This window comes from Heteronotia binoei, chromosome 1, assembly GCF_032191835.1.
Source record: "Heteronotia binoei isolate CCM8104 ecotype False Entrance Well chromosome 1, APGP_CSIRO_Hbin_v1, whole genome shotgun sequence".
NCBI lineage: Eukaryota > Metazoa > Chordata > Lepidosauria > Squamata > Gekkonidae > Heteronotia > Heteronotia binoei.
The window spans coordinates 262,006,575-262,026,437 of NC_083223.1; the positions used below are offsets into that span (position 1 = coordinate 262,006,575).

Below are 19,863 nucleotides of genomic sequence, written 5' to 3' on the forward strand. Positions count from 1 at the left end.
GGAGGAGGAGGAGGAGGAGGAGAAGATGATGATGATGATGATGGTAGTGGTGGTGGTGATGATGGATTTATATCTCGTCCTGCACTTTGAATCTCAGAGTCTCAGAGCGGCTTACAATTTCCTTTATCTTCTTCCCCCACAACAGACACCCTGTGAGGTGGGTGTGGTTGAGAGAGAGCTCCCCAGAAGCTTCAAGGACAACTCCCACGAGAGCTATGGCTGACCCAAGGCCATTCCAGCAGCTGCAAGTGGAGGGGTGGGGAATCAAACCCAGTTCTCCCAGATAAAGAGTCCGCGCACTTAACCACTACACCAAGCGGACAGACTGTAGGTGGACAACGTCCATTCCTTCGGGCCTGAGGAACCATGACACATGTTCTTAACACAATAGAATGAAGTTCTGAGACAAATAGCTTTAAGATGTTGATTTCACTCATCGATTTGACATTTGGGCATTGTGTTTTTAAGCAAATCTTATCCTCCTGCTCCCCCAAATTCTTTTCACCCCTCATTTTAATGTTTTTTTCCTCTGACTCTGAGCACCTCTGTCTTCAGAAGGGCTCCACAGCATCAAACCAAAAGTAGTAGGCATGAAGAAATCAGCATTAGTATTATTATTACTAATTACAGATTAGTATTGCCAGCCTCCAGGTGGGGCCTGGAGATCTCCTGCTTTTACAACTGCTCTCCAGCTGGCAGAGATCAGCTCCCCCGGAGAAAATGGCTGCTTTGAAGGGTGGACTCTGTGGCATTGGACTCTGCTGAGGCCCCTCCCCTCCCCAAACCCCACCCTTTCCTGGCTCCACCCCCAAGGCTCCAGCAATACTCCCTCTAAGCTGTGGAGTCTTGAGAGCAAAAATTCTACTTTGTGAGTTACTGGCATTAAAGTTGTGAGTGAGTGATTTGGCTACTACATAAATTAGTTTGCTCTGGGGTCACCCTTCCTGAGCGAAGACAAAAATGTGTGAGCCAGAAGCTAAACAACTGTGAGCTAGCTCACACTAACTCAGCTTAGAAGGAACATTGGTCTCCAGGTATTTTCCAACACAGACCTAAATGAGACAGGGAAACCTGGGTCTCCATTCAGTCCAGGAGGATGCATTGTTGTGAGCTTCAATATTGTCATTTGTCTGCTATTGTCGTTCGGCATCTGAAATCACTCCACTCTCCAAACTATAAGGACAGATGACCTCATATTCTAGCTGTATCTGAAGAAGTGAGCAGTGACTCACAAAAGCTCATTCCATACCACAAAATTTGTTAATCTTTAAGGTGCTACTGGACTCCTGCTCTTTTCTACGGCTACAGACAGACTAACACTTCTACTCGTCTTGATCTGTATTAAAAGTAATACAGATTAATATAAAATAGGTGGAGACTGCAACCTACCAAATACAAATCATTGGTCCTGGATTCTGGTCAGCCAGAATTTCATCAGCCAAAGGTAGTCCCCTGTGCAAGCACCGAGTCATTACTGATCCAGGTGGTTTGCCATTGCCTTTCCCACTCATCTATGCTTTCCCCCCACCCCCAGCAAGCTGGGTACTCATTTCACAGACCATGGAAGGCCGAGTCAACCTTGAGCTGGCTACCTGAACCCAGCTTCTGCCAGGATCGAACTCAGGTTGTGCGCAGAGCTTGGAACGCAGTTCTGCAGTTTACCACTCTGCACCATGGGGCTCATTAAGGCTTGCCTGCATTATTTCCAAGCTAAACCTGCGTTTGCGAGAGGGATCTTTTGAATCTTGCTCTAGGAATGATACTCCCAGGAAAAGAAAGAACTTGGACGCTAGATTCATAGATTTTATGGGATTTTATTAGTACATAAGTTCTTACAAGGGTTTTCTCTTTTAATCACATGCAGAATTTCCAGACTATACCCCAGCCCAGAAAAAATTCATAGAGAGCATCTTGCTTAGCTTAACCTAAAATATCCTTGTCTATATCGAAGCCGTGATTTTGCTTAAAACAGCATAAAGCATAAGCAGCATGGAACATGAAAAACAACCTAAGAACACAGCAAGCAGCATATGAATGTCACTCCATAAGGGCAGAGGTTGGCCCAAAGGTGGCTTTGGAGGAAAAGACCTTACCTCCACAAGGTTTTCCTTCAAATAAATACCTGAAAGACTGGAAGCATAGAAGAGAGGCTTTGGATCCTCTCTGCCTGACTCCCATTGGATATTCCCCTATTCTTCTACTCTATTTGGCTCGTCTGCCCGCTCTTCTAACCCAATCAGATTCTTACAACTACTCTTGGATTTCTACCATGGCAACATATAAGTATAAATACTCCAAAAAGCACTCCGTGGTACACGTGGTGGCGAGAAGAATGGGAAGGAATGGCCACGACAGGGACTGAGGAAAGGAAAATGGCTGCTTTGTAATCAGGACTGAGACAATCTAGAACTTCCCATCCGCACGGCAGCCCTTGGGGGGGGGGGGTGGCTCAGTGGCAGAGCCTCTACTTGGCATGCAGAAGATCCCAGGTTCAGTCCCCAACATCTGCAGTTAAAAAGGACCCTGCAGGAGTAGATGATGGGGAATACCACCGCCTGAGACCCCAGCAGCCGCTACCAATCTGAATCGATAATACTGACCTTGATGGCCCAAGGGTCTGACTCAATATAAGACAGCTTCGTACATTTATATCCCACCCTTGCTGTGATCTTTCCCAAATTATTGTACTGAAATGAGGCTTCTTCTTCCAGATGGGGATCCCTTCCCCACGTGAAACAGAGTATCTCCCTGCTTTATTGAGGTGCCTCCAGGCTTCAAATTCAGCAGAGGCTCACAGGAGCACAGCTCCTGAACCTTTCTGATGTTTCCCCCTCTTCCTCCCCACCTACCTTGTCCATTGAGTTGTAGGTGTAGCTGCATAACAATCCCTGGATTAGGGGGCAGCCAGCCAGTCACCAGGGGCTTTGCCACACCCCCAGCAGCCCGTATTAACCCCTGGAGAAGCCCGTGCCACCCTTTCTCCACTTCTTATGTGATTTTGGGCAGTGGGTGGCTTGCTGGCCTTTTGACTCGGGGGGGGGGGCAGCCCAGGAGAGTCCCAGGCGAGCGAGGCCTGCTTGGGCTGGCTGGATCTCTAGCCAGCCCAAGCAGGCCTCGCTCACCCAGGGCTCTCCTTTCTTGCATCGGGTTGCTTTTGGCTGGGGGGCCGGCATATGCTAATGAGTATGCTAATGAGGTCTGCCACCTATTTTTCTATAAAACAACCCCTGGGTGCCTCCATGTGACATTGTGTTCTTTCCAAGCAAATTTTTCCATGAAATTTGGCTCCAGATCAAAATTTGGCCAAGAAAGTTGATGCCTTCCCTGCAGCTCTCTATCTTATTTGCTACTGCTTTCACCGTGAGGGGAGCCCTCATGTGGAGCCCACCCAGTTTAGGAAAGGTGGAACAAAAGATAGGGAAGAAGATCCAGGAGGTACTGTTGTGGGAAAACATGAAAAAAAAACCCATTTCTCAAGAAGATTGCTCTCAAGGCAAATGACCTGTGCGGAAAAGTAGAGGTGTCGAACTTATTTGTTATGAGGGCTGGATCTGACATAAATGAGACCTTGTTGGGCCAGGCCATGTTGGGTTGGGCTGAGCCATGTCGGGCCGGGCCTTGTGTAGGCTTCCCAACCCTCCCGCCCTGGCGAGGGACCCCAGGTTTTCCACCCTCTTCCCCCGCTCCCCAAAAAAACGGAAGCGGGGGGAGGGGGGAAACGGAGGAGCAGCCACGGCGAGCGGAGAAGAGGCCGCCGCACCGCTGCCGCCTCTTCTCCGCTCGCCGTGGCTGCTCCTCCGAGATGGGCCCAGGCTGAGCCCATCTCAGAGGAGCAGCCAAGAGCAGCGCAGGCAAAACCAGAGAAGGGGAGGGCGAGGCAGGCAAGGAGCATGGCGAGCCGCGAATCCGGGCCCTTCTAGGACCCGGACTTGCGGCTCGCCACGCCCCCGGCCCGCCTCCACCCCCCCCCCTCCGCTTCCACCCCAGAGGCGGAGCGGGCAAGGCCGCCGCGCCGCTGCCGCCTCTTCTCCGCTCGCCGTGGCTGCTCCTCCGAGATGGGTCAGGCTGAGCCCATCTAGGAGAAGCAGCCACGACGAGTGGAGAAGAGGCGGCAGCTGCGGGGTGGCTCGCCACGCTCCCCGGCGCCGTTTCCCCCCCTCCCCCCTAGCTCCACCCCAGTGTCTCCTGGCTCCACCCCCAAAGTCTCCTGGCTCCACCTCCAAAGTCCCCAGATATTTCTGGGGTTGGACTTGGCAACCCTAGCCATGTGTGCACCTATTTAAGATTAGGTAGCAGAGATACACATTTTATAAAGAACACAAACAAATATATATTTTTAAAAAACTTAAAACATGCTTAAAACTTTAGCACTCATTGGTTTTAAAGATGCTTTCTTTGTATTTCTCCCATGGAATCCAGGGAACTAGGCAAAGGAAGCTCTGGCTCTTACCTTCCTTCCCCAGGGGACTAGGGGGGGGAGCCTCAGCCAATAGAAACAAGAGAGGCTTGGCTCGGTAGTTCTGCTGAGCAATTGAGACAGCCTGGCAAAGCAAACTATTCCTCCCCCATTCCTCTCCAAAGGAGGAGCCTCAGCCAATGGAGAAAACAGAGATTTTGCTCTGTAGCTTCTGTGCAATTGAGCAAGCCTTGCAAAGCAAGCTGTTATGCAGAAGGAAGCAAGATATAGGGGGAAGGAAGCAGACGACAGACAGTTGCCCAGGGGTGTGATAGGAGCCCTCTGGGGGCCTGATTCAGCCCCCAAACTGCATGTTTGACACCCCTGCTCTGCATGGGCTACCAGACAGGTTACAAAAAGCAGTTTGTAGAGAGTCCAGGTTGACACTCATGATTGGTTAGGCTGTGTTCACCTTGGGCTGCATCAAAAGGTCAAAAGGCAGGTACGCTTGTTTTAGCCTATTGAGGATTCTCCACACAGCTGCAGCTTTCAGGACTCAATCTAAGGCAGTCTCCAAGACCACATAGCCTCGGATCTCAAAGTCCAGAGCTGTCCAGTCCACCACCAGAGGGGCTGGCATCTTCTCCCTCCGTATCCTCCTCAGGTGCTCTGGAGGCAAGACAGTGTCCCAGATATACACCTCTGCCATTTCCCCCACAAATGACTGCTGTCGATCAAATGAACCTCCGTAAGAATCTTGGTCCTGGCCCAGCATCATCACCAAATCCGTTTTGAGAACATAGCCTTTGGATAGTCCTTTCCTGGGCAACGCCAGCCCGTCGACCCAAAGCTGAATGATCCCTGTTGTTGAATTCCACACCACACAGATATTCTCCCAGTGGCTGCCTCGATCTGCATTCCCAGACACCGCATATGAGAGAGAATTCCCACCTACATAGATGTGGTACTCCGTGGGGCTGTACCTGAGGAGAAGAATTTCATTGTCGTTGTTCTTAGAAGCACAGGATAAGAGGGAGAATTGGCGGGTCAAATCCGTGTAGAACCTGAGGCACGCAGTGAATTGGTGCAGCCGCTCTGGCATGTGGGGCTTCAACAGGACGTAGGCGTTGGCTGAAGGCTCTGGGAACACAAATACCTTCTCATCCAAGCCTGGCAGACAGGGAAGACAAGATTTCAGAGATGCCTCATTTCTTTTGCTTTCCCCTCTCAAATAAATATGTTGCTGTTTAACTATAACACTACCCAGGGCTTTTTTTTTTTTTGAGCACGAATGCACAGAAACACAGTTCCAGCTGGCTTGGTGTCAGGGGACGTGGCCTAATATGCAAATGAGTTCCTGCTGGGCTTTTTGTGCGGAAAAGCTGTGTGTGAAGCAATGGTGATATCAGGGGGTGTGGCCTAATATGCAAATGAGTTCCCGCTGGGCTTTTTCTACGAAAAAAAGAGCCCTGATGCTACTGAGTGCTATTCAAGGAGTCTGGCTTAAATCTCTCACAACTTTTTTACCACTTGGTTCAAATCTGTGGAATGTGAGTATCTGAGAGTCCACATACACACTCTCACCCTCTGACTCAGCTAACTTTGGAAACAGCTGAGTCTCCAAAAACATATCTCAATGCCCCATATCGAGCAAGGAGGTCTCAAAAATGTGACATGGGAACATGGATTTTGTAAGACTAACAGAAATCAATGGTTCAGTTTCAAATAAATGAGGCAGGGGAGACAGAAGAAATCTGAGTCTCCCAGTTGTGTGTTTAGTCACATCCAAAGGTGACAACCTTCCCAAAATGACCCCCCCCCAACCCAGAAATCCCCTTACATTTTAAACGTCAGTATTTCATATCATTTCATTTTATTTGATTTATATCCCGCCCTACCCCACCGAGGCGGGCTCAGGGCGGCTGTTTTAGCCTATTGAGTATTAAAATCTGACATATGTTTTGCAGTTGTAGTGGCAGGTTTGTGTTTTAATGAATTGGGTACAGATTGCCCCCCCCCCATCCAACTTGCTTTCTCTACAGACAGACGGCGGGGGAGTGGGGGGGAGACCATCTGGATCACAGTTGTGGCATGGAGGAAAGGAGTGTCAAGCCTCCACTTTGCCCCTACATGTGCCACTCCAAAACAGGACAAATAGCGCCACCACACGACTTTTGGGGGTCATGAAAGCAGTGTGGGGAGCGGGAAGAATTCCCTCCCCACTGCCACTATGGTCAAAATCCAAACCGAGCCTCTGTAGTGCTTAAAAACATTAGCTCCCCACAAAGTCAAATTATTTTATTGTTGTAGTCATAGGCCATAACAACCCAGCAACCCGCCCCCCCCCCCTAAAGTATACAGTTTCCTTCTAGCCATAAAAATTAAAACATGAAAAGATACATAATAAAATACAGAACTATACAGCTGTGGGGATAGCAAGTCACATGGAGGAACCTTGATGTTACTTGTTAGAGTCATAACAAAATATGACATCGAGCTTTATCTATAACTAGGCTGACAAAAATCTTAGGGTTGCCAATTCTTAGGGTGGAGAATGCTGGGAGATTTGGGGGTAGAGCCTGGGGGAGGAGGGTATAGTACTGTTCACCCTCTAAAGCAGCCATTTCCTCAGGGGAATTAACCTTGTAGTCTGGAAATCAGTTGTAATTCTGGAGGATCTCTAGGCCCCATCTGGATGTTGGCAACTCCAGAACCAGGCCTCATTTTGGGCAGGAGCTCAAAGGAGTGGAGCTCCAGAACTCTAAAGTTTAATGTGCTCTTTCTTTCTCCCCCTCCTCAAAAAAAAAACCAAAACCTTGCTTCTGAGCTCCATTGTTCAAACCCCCTGTGAGAATTCTGCAAAACTCTTAAAATCTGACAAACTTTCTAATATTTTTCCCCCCACAAAAAAATGGGAAACTAACCAAAACATATAAAGCAGACAGATAGAAATCTTCATCGTGCCACTGTGGTCACATTGGAGAAAGTAATTTTAAAAGTATGATGTAAGGTTTTATTATGACGATTATAATTCGAAAAGCACTTTAAAATAGATGCAAAGCCGATATAATTTAGTACACCTTCCAGTCATGTCAGGGGTATGTGGCATATGCAAATGAGTGATGAAAATGAGTTGTGCTAATGAGCTCCAGCACCTTTTTTTAAAAAAAAATGATCCCTGTCCAGGACTGTCAGCTTCCACCTGGTATCCCCTCAGAAACTGGGGGTAGAAACATACCAAAATGGCCTCCTGTCTGTGACACCATGTCAGATCCAGCTGCATAAAAATATAGAGTTTTGCCACAATCCTTGAGTGCCCCATGACACAGTAGCATCCTTTACAGTTAGTCATGTTGGCTATGCCCCACCCTTTCCCCCCCAGCCATCCTAGCAAGTAAGGTTGCCAAGTCCCCTGCATTCTCCAGCGGGGGACTTCCGTGTGCGCACAAAAAGTGCACATGACGCAATAATGTCACCCAGAAGTGACGTCATCACACTGGTGATGTTGCGTACGGCTGCTTTAGGCGTTTCCGGGATAACTTTATGGTTTTTCCAGACGCTGTAGCCATATGGGAGGGGAAACACTATGGTACCTGTTGTACCATAGAGTTTTCCCTCCCAAATGGCTAGAGCGTCCGGGAAAACCATAGAGTTATCCCAGAAACGCCTAGAGTGGCCGCCGCGCAGCAGCAATGATGTCACTTCTGGGTGACGTCATTGTGCCAACAACATCGGGGGAGGTTCCCCCCACCAGCCCAGTTGGGAACCCAGGGGCTTAGCAACCCTACTAGCAAGTGGCAGCGGGAAATCAAGGTGGAGAAATGACCATCTTGGAGCAGTAGATCTTACCCCTACACTCCCAAGCCACTCAGCAAAGTGTGAAGCCTTCCTGTAACCTAAGGAGACTTAGGCCAACTTAAATGACTCTTCCTTCCTCGGCCAGTTAGCTACCTCTTTTTGCTCTCTAACGGAACCTCAGCAAAGAAGGGCATTCATGCTGGCCAAATTTAATGTATTGCCATTGGCCATCTTCTCTGGAAAATGTCAAAAAAATTCCCTATGAACTTAGACGATGCCCCTATAGTTTGGGAGCTATTGAATCTGTTTCTCATGTTTTATCGACCTGTCCCCTTTATGTTAAGTTCCGAGGAAAATTTTTGAATCCCCTTCTTTGTACACCGTGTGGCCTTCCTGACAAGGTCCAGCAGTTACTTTCTGGTTATGACCCTCTTATAACCTCTAATGTCACCTGTTTCCTCCAGCTCGCAATTCAAACCACGGAAGCTATTAACTGATGTATTTTGTTCATGCCTTGCTTTGTTCTTTCACCGCATTTTTAAGTTTTTAGCTCTTAACATCTTTGATATGCCAGTAAAAGTTGTCTATCTGTCAAGTAGCTCTTCCTCCAAGTCACTTCCTCCAGAGGGACTGAAAGCAGCTTCCATGGCTGTCCCTCCTCAGTGCCAATATTTACTTGCTCACTCCCTCACAAGGGGAAGTTCAGATTGGGGACAGAGAAGGAAGTGGGTACGGGACAAGCAAGGAGAGCTGATGGGAAAGAACAGCAGCACTTCTGGAACAACAGCTTAAAAACAGATCGGAGTCCCTCCTATCTAGGGTTGCCAATCCCCAGGTGGGGGCACGGGATCCCCCGGTTTGGAGGCCCTCCCCCCGCTCCAGGGTCATCAGAAAGTGGGGGGAGGGGAGGGAAATGTCTGCTGGGAATTCCATTATTCCCTAGAGAGACTTATTCCCATAGGAAATAATGGAGAATTGAGCCGCTGGTATCTGGGGCTCTGGGGGGGCTGTTTATTGATGTAGAGGCACCAAATATTCAGTATATCATCCAGTGCTTCTCCCCAAAATGCCCTCCAAGTTTCAAAAAGATTGGACCGGGGGTCCAATTCTATGAGCCCCAAAAGAAGATGCCTCTATCCTTCATTATTTCCTATGGAAGGAAGGCATTTAAAAAAGGTGTGTGGTCCCTTTAAATGTGATGGCCAGAACTCCCTTGGAGTTCAATTACGCTTTTCACACTCTTGCTCCTGGCTCCACCCCCAATGCCTCCTGCCGCCACCTCCAAAGTCCCCAGATACTTCTTGAATTGGACTTGGCAACCCTACTCCTTTCACCAGCCCAGGTCGCCGCCCCCATCACCTACCTGTTTGTGCCAGAGCTCCCGAGAGGCCCAAGAAGATAAGAGGCCAAAGACTGGACTGCTCCATGTTATCTCCAGCAAGCAGAGAGCCACAGAGTGGAACGGCGACGCCACAGCGCTCTCCTGCTCTCTGCCTTCCAAAATGTCCGCTTGAAAGCCCTGCCCAGTTTCTGGTATCTGCTCTGCAGTCAGTCAGTTTTCAGGTTTGGCAAGGAGAGACGCTGTCTTTCTGGGGATTCGGCAGAAGACTTTCAAAGTCCAGAAAACAAAGCCCGGCTGAGAAGTCATGGGCAGCTTCAAAATAAACAAGGAAAGACAACTCTGTGACAGCACAGCCCAGCGGTGTGGATTGAGCTCCAAGCACAACACCAGAAATGTGCAAAACGGGCCAAAGGCTAAGACCAACTGCTGAGGAAAGAACTCAGCTTTGTTGGCTAAGCTGTGCCTGGAAGTGCCATTGGATGTGCAGGAATTGCAAGTCTTTTTTTGTAGCAGGAACTCCTTTGCATATTAGGTACATAAGAGAACATAAGAACATAAGAGAAGCCATGTTGGATCAGGCCAATGGCCCATCCAGTCCAACACTCTGTGTCACACAGTGGCAAAATATTTTATACATACACACACACTGTGGCTAATAGCCACTGATGGACCTCTGCTCCATATTTTTATCTAAACCCCTCTTGAAGGTGGCTATGCTTGTGGCCGCCACCACCTCCTGTGGCAGTGAATTCCACATGTTAATCACCCTTTGAGCCCTGTAAGCTCTTGGAGGATTGGCTACCTCAGGGGTGTGTGGCCTAATATGCAAAGGAGCTCCTGCTACAAAAAAAGCCCTGCTGAAGGGAGAGATTCACAAAACACCTATTTGCTCAATGAGCAAGGGCCAAGGTGGGGTACAGGACAAGGACCTGAGAGGCTTGGGTTCAAATCCTCCTTCAGCCAACCAAGTCATCTAGTCTCTCAGTCTCCCCCACCTTACAGGGCTGACGAGGACAAAACAGAGGGTGACATAATCACTGATATATGTGACAGATGGACGGTCTTGTCTGTTAGTCAAGCTGCTATTAAATGCAGTGGGACAAGGGCCGGTAAAAACACTGGCAAGTTTAATACTAAGGAACAAGGTGACGTGACATGGATCATAGAGTCATAGAGTGGGAAGGGACCTCCAGGGCCATCTAGTCCAATCCCCTGCATACTGCAGGAAATTCACTAATACCTGCTCTGACACACCCCCAGTGACACCTGCTGCATGCCCAGAAGACCCTCCAGGAGCCCTGGCCAAACTGGTCTGGAGACAAATTGCTGCCTGACCCCAAAGTGGTGAACAGCATTTCCCTGGACATGTAAGAAAGAGCCATGAGAACTAAGCACTGATGCAGCCCTTCCCGCCCTCCTTCCCATGATCCAAGTTCACAGAATCAGCATTGCTGTCAGATGGCTATCTAGCCTCTTTTAATTGGAGGGGGGGGGATGTGTTAGTAGCCCTTTTGTTACTGCTTTGAGGCTGCTTCTTTGCCGTTCTTACATTCACAACTAACGGAGGTTGGCAAAAATTTCCCTGCTCATGCTTCTGTTCCTTTAAAAGCCAAACGTACACCCTAGTTATCCCAGGATTACGGTTCTCTGTGATGATGAGCAGCAAGCAGTATTGATATCACTTTTTTTAAATGGGCGATGTATCCTGTCTCATATAATTCTACAGCGTGGCGCTTCGAGATAGCCTACAAGGTAGGCTACAAAAGCAGTTTATATAGAATTTCCTTATACAAGCTGCCACATGTGAGTTTTTTTCCATATTTCAAAACGGTATCAGCTCGAAGCGACTCAGGGTCGATGCCGTTTCGAAATTTGAAGCTGAGGCTTCATGTCCTCTTTTAATGTACTTATAAAACTTTTGGATTAATTTGTGTATTAAGGAAGGAGGACTGGGGACTGTCTTCAGTTACTGAAGTTGTGTGAGTACTATGCAGTATGTCTTTATTAGAGAAGTCGAGTATACCTTTGCTGGAAGATTTCTCGAAGGAGGAGCCCAAAGGCGACTTCCTGTACATTGGGACTCTGCATTTCATTGGGATTAAACATTTTTCAGATGAAATTGTAGAGTTGCAATATTGTTTGTCCTTGCCTGTGATTATTATTGAAGTACATCATATGTTTAGTAATTCTGGTCACTATGATCCGGAGGTGGCCAAACTTGCTTAACCTAAAAGCAGATGTCTGAGAGCTGCAAGACAGGAAAGAAAGCAAAGGGATGGAGGGGAGGTAGAGGTTGAAAGAAAGCAACTTTAACTTTAAATGCATTCTCCAAACTGCCAGTTGGCTTGGATAAGTGATTTAAAGAGAGAAAAGACTTTTCCAAGCTGGCTAACAGAGCAATGGGGGCTTCAAGAGCCACACAATATCTGAGAAAGAGCCTTATATTGTTCCTGAGCCATGATTTGGCCACCCCTGCTACAACCTTTGGGTTGTGTTTTGTTAAGTAGTCCAGAGTGACCTCTCTCTTGTTTCTCAAACTCCGGATAGGACCTGGCAACAATATCTCCAAGACTATGTAGCCTTCGATCTCAAAGTTCAGAGATGTCCATCCAGTCATAGCTTTCAGGCCTCAATCTAAAGCGGGCTCCAAGACTATGTAGCCTTGGATCTCAAAGTTCAGAGCTGTCCAGTCCAATATCGAGGCAGACATGGTGTTCTTCCGAATCCTCCTCATTTGCTCTTGGGACAAGACTGTATCCCACATATACACCTCGGCCATTTCCCCCACAAAGGATTGGTGTTCTTCAAGTGAACCTCCGTAAGAATCTTGGTCCTGGCCCAGCATCATCACCAAATCCGTTTTGAGAACATAGCCTTTGGATAGTCCTTTCCTGGGCAACGCCAGCCCGTCGACCCAAAGCTGAACAATCCCTGTAGTCGAATTCCACGCCAGACAGATATTCTCCCAGTGCCTGCCTTGGTCTGTGTTCCCAGACGCCTTATAGGAGAGACAATTCCCACCCACACAGATGTGGTACTCCGTGGGGCTGTGCTTGAAGAGGAGAATTTCATTGTCGTGGCTCTTAGAAGCACAGGATAAGAGGGCGAACGAGCGGGTCAAATCGGTGTAGAACCTGAGGCATGCGGTGAATTGGAGCAGCGGTTCCGGCATGTGGGGTTTCAACAGGACGTAGGCATTGCCCGAAGCTGCCGGGAACACAAATACCTTCTCATCCAAATCTGTCAGACAGAGAAGACATTGAAACATAAAGCTGGAAGGGAAGTCAAGACAGAGTCATCTAGACCAGGGCTGGCCAAACTGTGGCTCTTTCATGCATATTGTGTGCAGTGTTCCCTCTAAGCTGCAGAGTCTTGTGAGCAAAAATTCTACTTTGTGAGCTACTGGCATTAAAGTTGTGAGCTCCTGCATAAATTAGTATGCTCTGGGGTCATCCTTCTTGAGCTAAGACAAAAATGTGTGTGTTGGAGTCTAAAAATGTGTGAGCTAGCTCACACTATCTCAGCTTAGAGGGAACACTGATTGTGTGGCTCTTGAAGCCCCCACCGCCCCATCAGCCAGCTTGAAGAAGGCATTTCTCTCTTTAAATCACTTGCCCAAGCCAAGCCAGACTGTGACTTGGAAAAGGCATTTAAAGTTAAAGATGCTTTCTTTCCACTTCTTTCTTCTTCCTCCCCCATCTTCCTTCCTTCCTTCCTTGCGGCTCTCAAAATCCATTCTGTGTGGCTCTTACGTTAAGCAAGGGTGGCCACTCCTGATCTAGACAAATCCCCTGCACAACACAGGAAATTCAGAACTACCTTCCCTCCCCAGTTCCCCAGTGATCCCTAGTCTGTTCTCAGAAGAAGGCAAAACACCTCCAGGATCCCTGGGCCAATTTGGCCTGGGGGGACTCCTTACTGATTTCAAAGTGGTGATTAGCATTACCTTAGGCATGTAAGAAAGGGCCACAGAGGAAGCGCTGGCTCATCCCTTCCTGCCCTCCCTCTTACGATCTGCTTAAATTCACAGAATCAGCGTGGCTGTCAGGTGGCCATCTAGTCTCTTTTTTAAAAACTCCAAGGAAGGAGAGCCCACCAGCTCCCAAGGAAGCCTGTTCCACTGAGGAACCGCTCTAATGGACAGGAAGTTCTTCCTAATGTTGAGCCCTGACCTAGATAGCCTAGGATAGCCCCATATCGTCAGATCTCGGAAGCTAAGCGGGGTGGACCTTGGCTAGTATTTGGAAGGGTGGCCTCCAAGGGATACCAGAGGCATGGAGACAGGAGATGGCAAAACCTCTGAAAGTCTCTTGCCTTAAAACCAGGCCTCAGATTCAGCAGGAGGTCACAGGAGCACAGCTCCTGAACCCTTCGACAGCCCCCCTCCTCCTCCCCACCTACCTTGTCCAGTGAATGGTAGGTGCAGCTGCTTAACAATCCCTGGATTAGGAGAGCAAGCAGCCAGCCAGCCACAAGGAGCTTTGCCACACCCCCAGCAGCCCTCATTAACCCCTGGAGAAGCCCGCACCACCCTGTCTCCACTTCTGATGTGATTTTGGCTAGCAGGTGGCTTGCTGGCCTTTTGACCATGGTGGGTGGTGGCCCAGGAGAGCCCCAGGCAAGCCAGACCCGGGTTATGCTTATGCTGGGTTGCTTTTGGCTGGTGGGAGGGGCAGCATATGCTAATGAGTTATGCTAATGAGCTCCACCACCTATTTCTCTACAAAACGACTCCTGCTTAAAACCATTTCTAGCTCACCAACTTAGCAATGCATATGCTATAACTTAGGATTTCCTGGCTACTCTATGGAAAGAAAAAGCACCAGTCGTTTCCGACTCTGGGGTGACGTTGCTTTCACGTTTTCACGGCAGACTTTTTACGGGGTGGTTTGCCATTGCCTTCCCCAGTCTTTTACACTTTCCCCCCAGCAAGCTGGGTACTCATTTTACCGACCTAGGAAGGGTGGAAGGCTGAGTCAATTTGGGCCAACTACCTGAACCAGCTTTCGCTGGGATAAAACTCAGGTCATGAGCAGAGAGTTTAGATCACAGTACTGCAGTACTGCTGCTTTACCACTCTGCACCACGGGGCTATTCTATACAAGATGCCTTAAGAGAATAATTAAACATCTGCACAGCCAATCAAATCCCAAGTAGTCAATCAGAAGCCTTGCTGGGTAAAAGCCCCACCTGGCACCTCCCGCTCTCTAAAAACACTTTGTGGTAGGGCTGCCAGCTCTGAATTGGGAAATACCTGGAGATTCAAGATGTGGAGCCTGGGAGTGTGGCGTTTGGAGAGAGGAGGGAACCTCAGCAGCCCACCCTGGACCTCAGCAGCCCACTGGAGAGCCAGTTTGGTGTAGTGGTTAAGTGTGCAGACTCTTATCTGGGAGAACTGGGTTTGATTCCCCACTCCTCCACTTGCACCAGCTGGAATGGCCTTGGGTCAGCCATAGCTCTGGCAGAGGTTGTCCTTGAAAGGGCAGCTGCTGTGAGAGCCCTCTCCAGCCCCACCCACCTCACAGGGTGTCTGTTGTGGGGGAGGAAGGTAAAGGAGATTGTGAGCTGCTCTGAGACTCTTCGGAGTGGAGGGCGGGATATAAATCCAATATCTTCACCCTCCAAAGCAGCCATTTTCTCCAAGGGAACTGATCTGGGTCATCTGGAGATCAATTGTAATAGCGGGAATCTCCACGGGGTACCTGGAGGTTATCAACCGTATTTACGGTTGCTAAGTCCCTCCACTGCTGCGACGGAGGACTTGTTCCTCGTGCGCGTGGCATGATGACATCACCCAGAAGTGACGTCCTTACTCTGGTGACATTGCGCTAGGGACACTCTAGGACTCACAATAAAACTCTATGATACCATAGAGTTTTAGCACAATTCCTAGAGCATCCCCGGCATGATGACATCACTCCCGGGTGATGTCATTGCACCAGGGATGGCATGCGCCGATGGGGCTCTTTAGGGGCGGGTATCCCCCCCGGTGGCCTGCTCCCTGCCGGCAGGTTGGAGCCCTCCCAGATGGCAGATCCCCCGCCCCCCCCAGCGGGAGCTTGACAGCCCGAAATTGAGCACCAGGAAAAAAGAGTGGGTGGCCTATCACCCACAGGAGCCACCTTGGGGACCCCTACTCTAGCCTAAGGAGGCATCTGCCAACTTAAGTGGCTTTTCCTCCAACCCAAAGCAGCTTCTCATCAGCAATACTCCCTCTAAGCTGTGGAGTCTTATGAGCAAAAAAATCTACTTTGTGAGCTACTGGCATTAAACCTGTGAGCTGCTGCATAAATCAGTGTGCTCTGGGGCCTTTTTTCCTGAGCGAAGACAAAACTGTGGGAGCCAGAGGCTAAAAAAACTGTGAGCCAGTTCGCACTAACTCAGCTTAGAGGCAGCACTCCTCAGTGCTACTATTTCCCTGCTTTCCCCCTCATGAGAGGAAATTTGGATTCAGCATGGTGGGAGGGGGGACAAGCAAAGGGTGGCAACGAAGAGAAACAGCCACTCATCTGAACCATTTGCTGAAAATAGGTTTGGGATCCTCCCCCTCCCCGACCAGGCTACATCACCCTGTCACTTACTTGTCTGTGCCAGAACTCTGGAGAGGCCCAGGAAGACGAGAGGCCAAAGCCTGGCTTGCTCCATGTTATCTCTGGCAAACAGAGAACCAGAGAGTGGAACCTCGACACACCACACTGCTCTCCTCTCTGCCCTCCAGAAAGCCTGCTCCAAAGCCCTGCCCGGCCTCTGCTATCCACTCGGCAGTTAATTAGTTTTCAGGGCTGACGGGGAGAGATGCTATCCTGATGCCTTTCAAAGTCCAGAGAACTGAGCCTCGCCCGAGAGGTCACAGCCAGGCAGCAGCCTCAGAATAAACAAAGAAGGACACCTTTGGAGCGGTGGACTCCGCTCCAAACACTGCAATGCAGATGTGCAAAGTGTTTGAACCCAAAGCAGCTGCAAACTGTCCTGAAACGAGTCCAGCGTTGCTTGCTCAACGTTGCTTCTAATTGCCATTTGATGTGCGGAATTCAGCAGGGGAAGATTCTCACAACGTCTGTCCGCTCAATGCACAACGGCCAGTTTGGCATACTAGACTAGGACCTGAGAGACTTGGGTTCAGGTCCTCCGCCTCTAATCCTCCCTCAGGTACAAAACTCACCTAAGGTGGCCAGCTCCAAGTTGGGAAATCCCTGAAGATTTGAGGATGGAATCTGAAGAAGGTAGCGTTGAGGGAGGGGAAAGGCCTTAGTTGGGTATAGGCTTGCCAAATCTGATCCAAGAAATAGCTGGGGACTTTGGGGGTGGAGCCAGGAGCAAGGGTGTGACAAGCACAACTGAACTCCGAAGGGAGTTCTGGCCCTCACATTTAATGGGACCATGCTCCTTTTAAATGCCTTCCCCCCATTTGGAACAACAAAGGATGGGACACCTTCTTTTGGGGCTCATAAAATTTTGAAGTAGAGGAGGTGGACCCTCTGCCCCCCACCTTGTGCTGTTTTCCCAAATCCAATCTTTTTGAAGCTTGGGGGTTATTTTGAGGAGAGCGACCAGATACTATGCTGAAAATCTGGTGCCTCTACCTCAAAAAACAGGGCCCTTCCCCATATGAACCCCAGAGAGCACCGAGGTCAGCAGGGAAGAACCTGCTGACTATCCCCGGGCCGAAAGAGGTAAAACTACAGAGTACCCGCGCTCGGGCTTTCTCTGTAGTGGCTCCACACCTATGGAACCAGCTCCCGGAAGAAACGCGGGCCCTGCGGAACTTTGAACAGTTCCGCAGGGCCTGCAAGACCATCCTTTTTAGGATGGCCTACACCGATTAAAGAGAGAGACTGCTAAGGAAATAAAAACTTGCCATCGGTTTAATAGCACCAGGATGTCAATTTTATTAATTTTACTAATTTTATTAATTTTACTAATTTTATTAATTTTAGAATTTTAATTAATTTGTTAAATTAGTTATTTCTTCGAACATTATTGTACTCAATGTATTAGTTTAATGTTGTTAGCCGCCCTGAGCCTGCTTCGGCGGGGAGGGCGGGATACAAATAAAATGATGGATGAACGAACGAATGAAAGAGCCCCAGATACCCATGGGTCAATTCTTCATTATACCCTATGGGAATCAGTCTCCATAAGGAATCATGGAGTGCCCAGCAGACATTTCCCTCCCCGCCCCCCGCTTTCTGATGACCCTGAAGCAGGGGGAGGGCCTCCAAAGCTTAGAGCTTTGGACTGCAGTACTGCAGCTTTACCACTCTGCGCCACAGGGCTCCTTTTTGAGAACAATGGACTAAAAAAACAACAGGATAATCAAGGGTCGTTTTGTAGAAAAATAGGAGGCAGAGTTCATTAGCATAACTCATTAGCATATGCCACCACCCATAAGCCAAAAGCAACCTGATGCAAGAAAGAAGAGCCCTGGGCAAATGAGGCCTGCTTGGACTGGCTAGAGATCCAGCTGGCCAGGGCAGGCTTCACTTGCCTGGCCGGGTTCTCCTGCCTCTCCCCCCCCAGTCAAAAGGCCACCAAGCCACCCAACATCACATAAGAAGTGGAGAGAGGGTGGCGTGGGCTTCTTCAGTTCTTGAGGGCTGCTGGGGGGGGGGGGGTGGCAAAGCCTCTGGTGGCTGCCTGCTCTCCTAATTGTTATGCAGCTGCACCTGCTATTCAATGGACAAGGTAGGTGGGGAGGAGGAGGGGGAACCATCAGAAAGGTTCAGGAGCTGCAATCCTGTGAGCTCCTGCTGAATCTGAGGCCTGAATAGAATGCATTCAACAAAGCAATATATAATATTCCATGCCAAAGCAATAGAAATTGCCTACAGTTTCACAGGCAGTTAACTAGTTACCCCATTCCTTTCATTAAAATGCCCTCCTAAACGATTCGGTTTTATACATTCTGTAAAAATTTTCACCAAACCAGGAGGTCTTCTCCCTGACAAGTTATGGGCAGTTGTCAGTGTTATACATAATGAAAACAACAAGTAAAGTATTCGATACAACAATACATTTCCCTTCTCCTAGAATCAAACCTGGTTCTCCTAAATAAGAGTCTGCACACTTAACCTCTACACCAAACTGGCTCACTCAAGGATCAAAACCATGAAAAGTCCTAGGAGAACAGTCCCATATTTTTCTGTTTTGGAACTCTGGATTCCTTCATACAATTGGATCTTCAAGAGTTCTACACAAAGTTGATATGTCATTGAGGCAACAGTAGCCCATCGGAACTTTTTATGAAATTTCTTTTCGGAAATTGAGGAAGAACTTCTATTATGTTAAAGGAACAGTCGCTGCATTCTAGGAGAAAGAGAATGTTGTTTTGAATACTTTACGTGTTGTTTTCAGAATGTATTTGTTAATGTGCACACGTTTTGTGTGAGTGTTAAATAATGTCCAGTGTTTATTTTTGCTTTACTTTGATTATACATCGGGACCTGATATTTCTGTGAACTTCTAGGTCAGGGGTGCCTATACTGTGGCTCTTTCGCAGATTTTGTGTGGCTCTGGAAGGTTTCACCACCCTGTCATCTGGCTAGGAGATGGCATTTCTCTGTTTAAATCACTTCTCCAAGCTAAGCCAGCTGGTGGCTTGGAGAATGCATTATAGTTGTTTTCTTTCCATCTCTCCCTCTATTTTCCTTCCTTCCTGCGGCACTCAAACATTTGGTGTTCCCGTCTTGTGGCTCTCAAACATCTGACATGTATCGTCTGTGGCTCTTACATTAAGCAAGTTTGGTCACCCATGCTCCAGGTGATGGCTGGTGATGTCTTGGGATCACAGCAGATCTCCAGGTGACAGAGATTAGTTCCCCTGGAGAAAATGGCTGCTTTGAAAATGCTCTATGTAGCATTGTCAGCTCCTTCTCTGTACCAGCAGGGCATGGCAGATAGAGCGGCCAGATCCAGGCTGGAAAACAATTGGAGATTGAACTCTGTAGACTGGATGGGTTGTAATGCCAGGGGATCCCCAGGTCCCACCTGGAAGCTGGCATCCCTACCCAACTGAAGTCCCTCCCTCCCCAAACTCCACTTCTCCCAAACTCCCCTCGCCCCCCACAAATCACTGGGAATTTCCAAACCCAGAGTTGGCAACCATACATTGCCAGTTTACAGATTGTTCCTCAGGATTTCCTGGAATTACAGCCGGTCTCCCAGACTACAAAGATCAGTTCCCCTGGAGAAAATGGCTGCTTGGGAGGTCGGGGTGATACTCTATTTCACTTAGGATTGCCACTTGGGAAATACCTGGAGATTTGGGGGTAGAGCCTAAAAAGGGCAGGGTTTGGGGAGGGACATCAGCAGGGTACAATGTCAGGGA

General features: G+C 48.7%; 2 protein-coding genes across 2 annotated transcripts; both read right to left on the reverse strand.

Annotated features, from left to right (window-relative positions):
• Positions 1-4,952: 4,952 nt before the first annotated feature.
• On the reverse strand, positions 4,953-9,919 carry LOC132583265 (serum amyloid P-component-like). Its single transcript, XM_060254934.1, has 2 exons — positions 9,558-9,919; positions 4,953-5,566 (listed from the first exon to the last, which is right to left on the reverse strand). The coding sequence occupies exons 1-2, from the start codon at positions 9,619-9,621 to the stop codon at positions 4,953-4,955; spliced, it is 678 nt and encodes a 225-aa protein (XP_060110917.1). The 5' UTR covers positions 9,622-9,919.
• A 1,601-nt stretch (positions 9,920-11,520) lies between these two features.
• LOC132583276 (serum amyloid P-component-like) lies at positions 11,521-16,314 on the reverse strand. Its single transcript, XM_060254944.1, has 2 exons — positions 16,118-16,314; positions 11,521-12,776 (listed from the first exon to the last, which is right to left on the reverse strand). Exons 1-2 carry the CDS (start codon positions 16,179-16,181, stop codon positions 12,166-12,168), a joined length of 675 nt encoding a protein of 224 aa, XP_060110927.1. The 5' UTR covers positions 16,182-16,314; the 3' UTR covers positions 11,521-12,165.
• Between the last annotated feature and the right edge of the window lie 3,549 nt (positions 16,315-19,863).

What these genes read in the sequence shown, in the direction of transcription:
- LOC132583265 (XM_060254934.1), bottom strand. Translation starts at nt 9,621, where the DNA reads ATGGAGCAGTCCAGTCTTTGGCCTCTTATCTTCTTGGGCCTCTCGGGA. An exon ending in GGGAGCTCTGGCACAAACAG is followed by an intron (nt 5,567 to 9,557) that starts GTAGGTGATGGG and finishes CCTGTCTGCCAG; the next exon opens with GCTTGGATGAGAAGGTATTT.
- LOC132583276 (XM_060254944.1), bottom strand. Translation starts at nt 16,181, where the DNA reads ATGGAGCAAGCCAGGCTTTGGCCTCTCGTCTTCCTGGGCCTCTCCAGA. An exon ending in CAGAGTTCTGGCACAGACAA is followed by an intron (nt 12,777 to 16,117) that starts GTAAGTGACAGG and finishes TCTGTCTGACAG; the next exon opens with ATTTGGATGAGAAGGTATTT.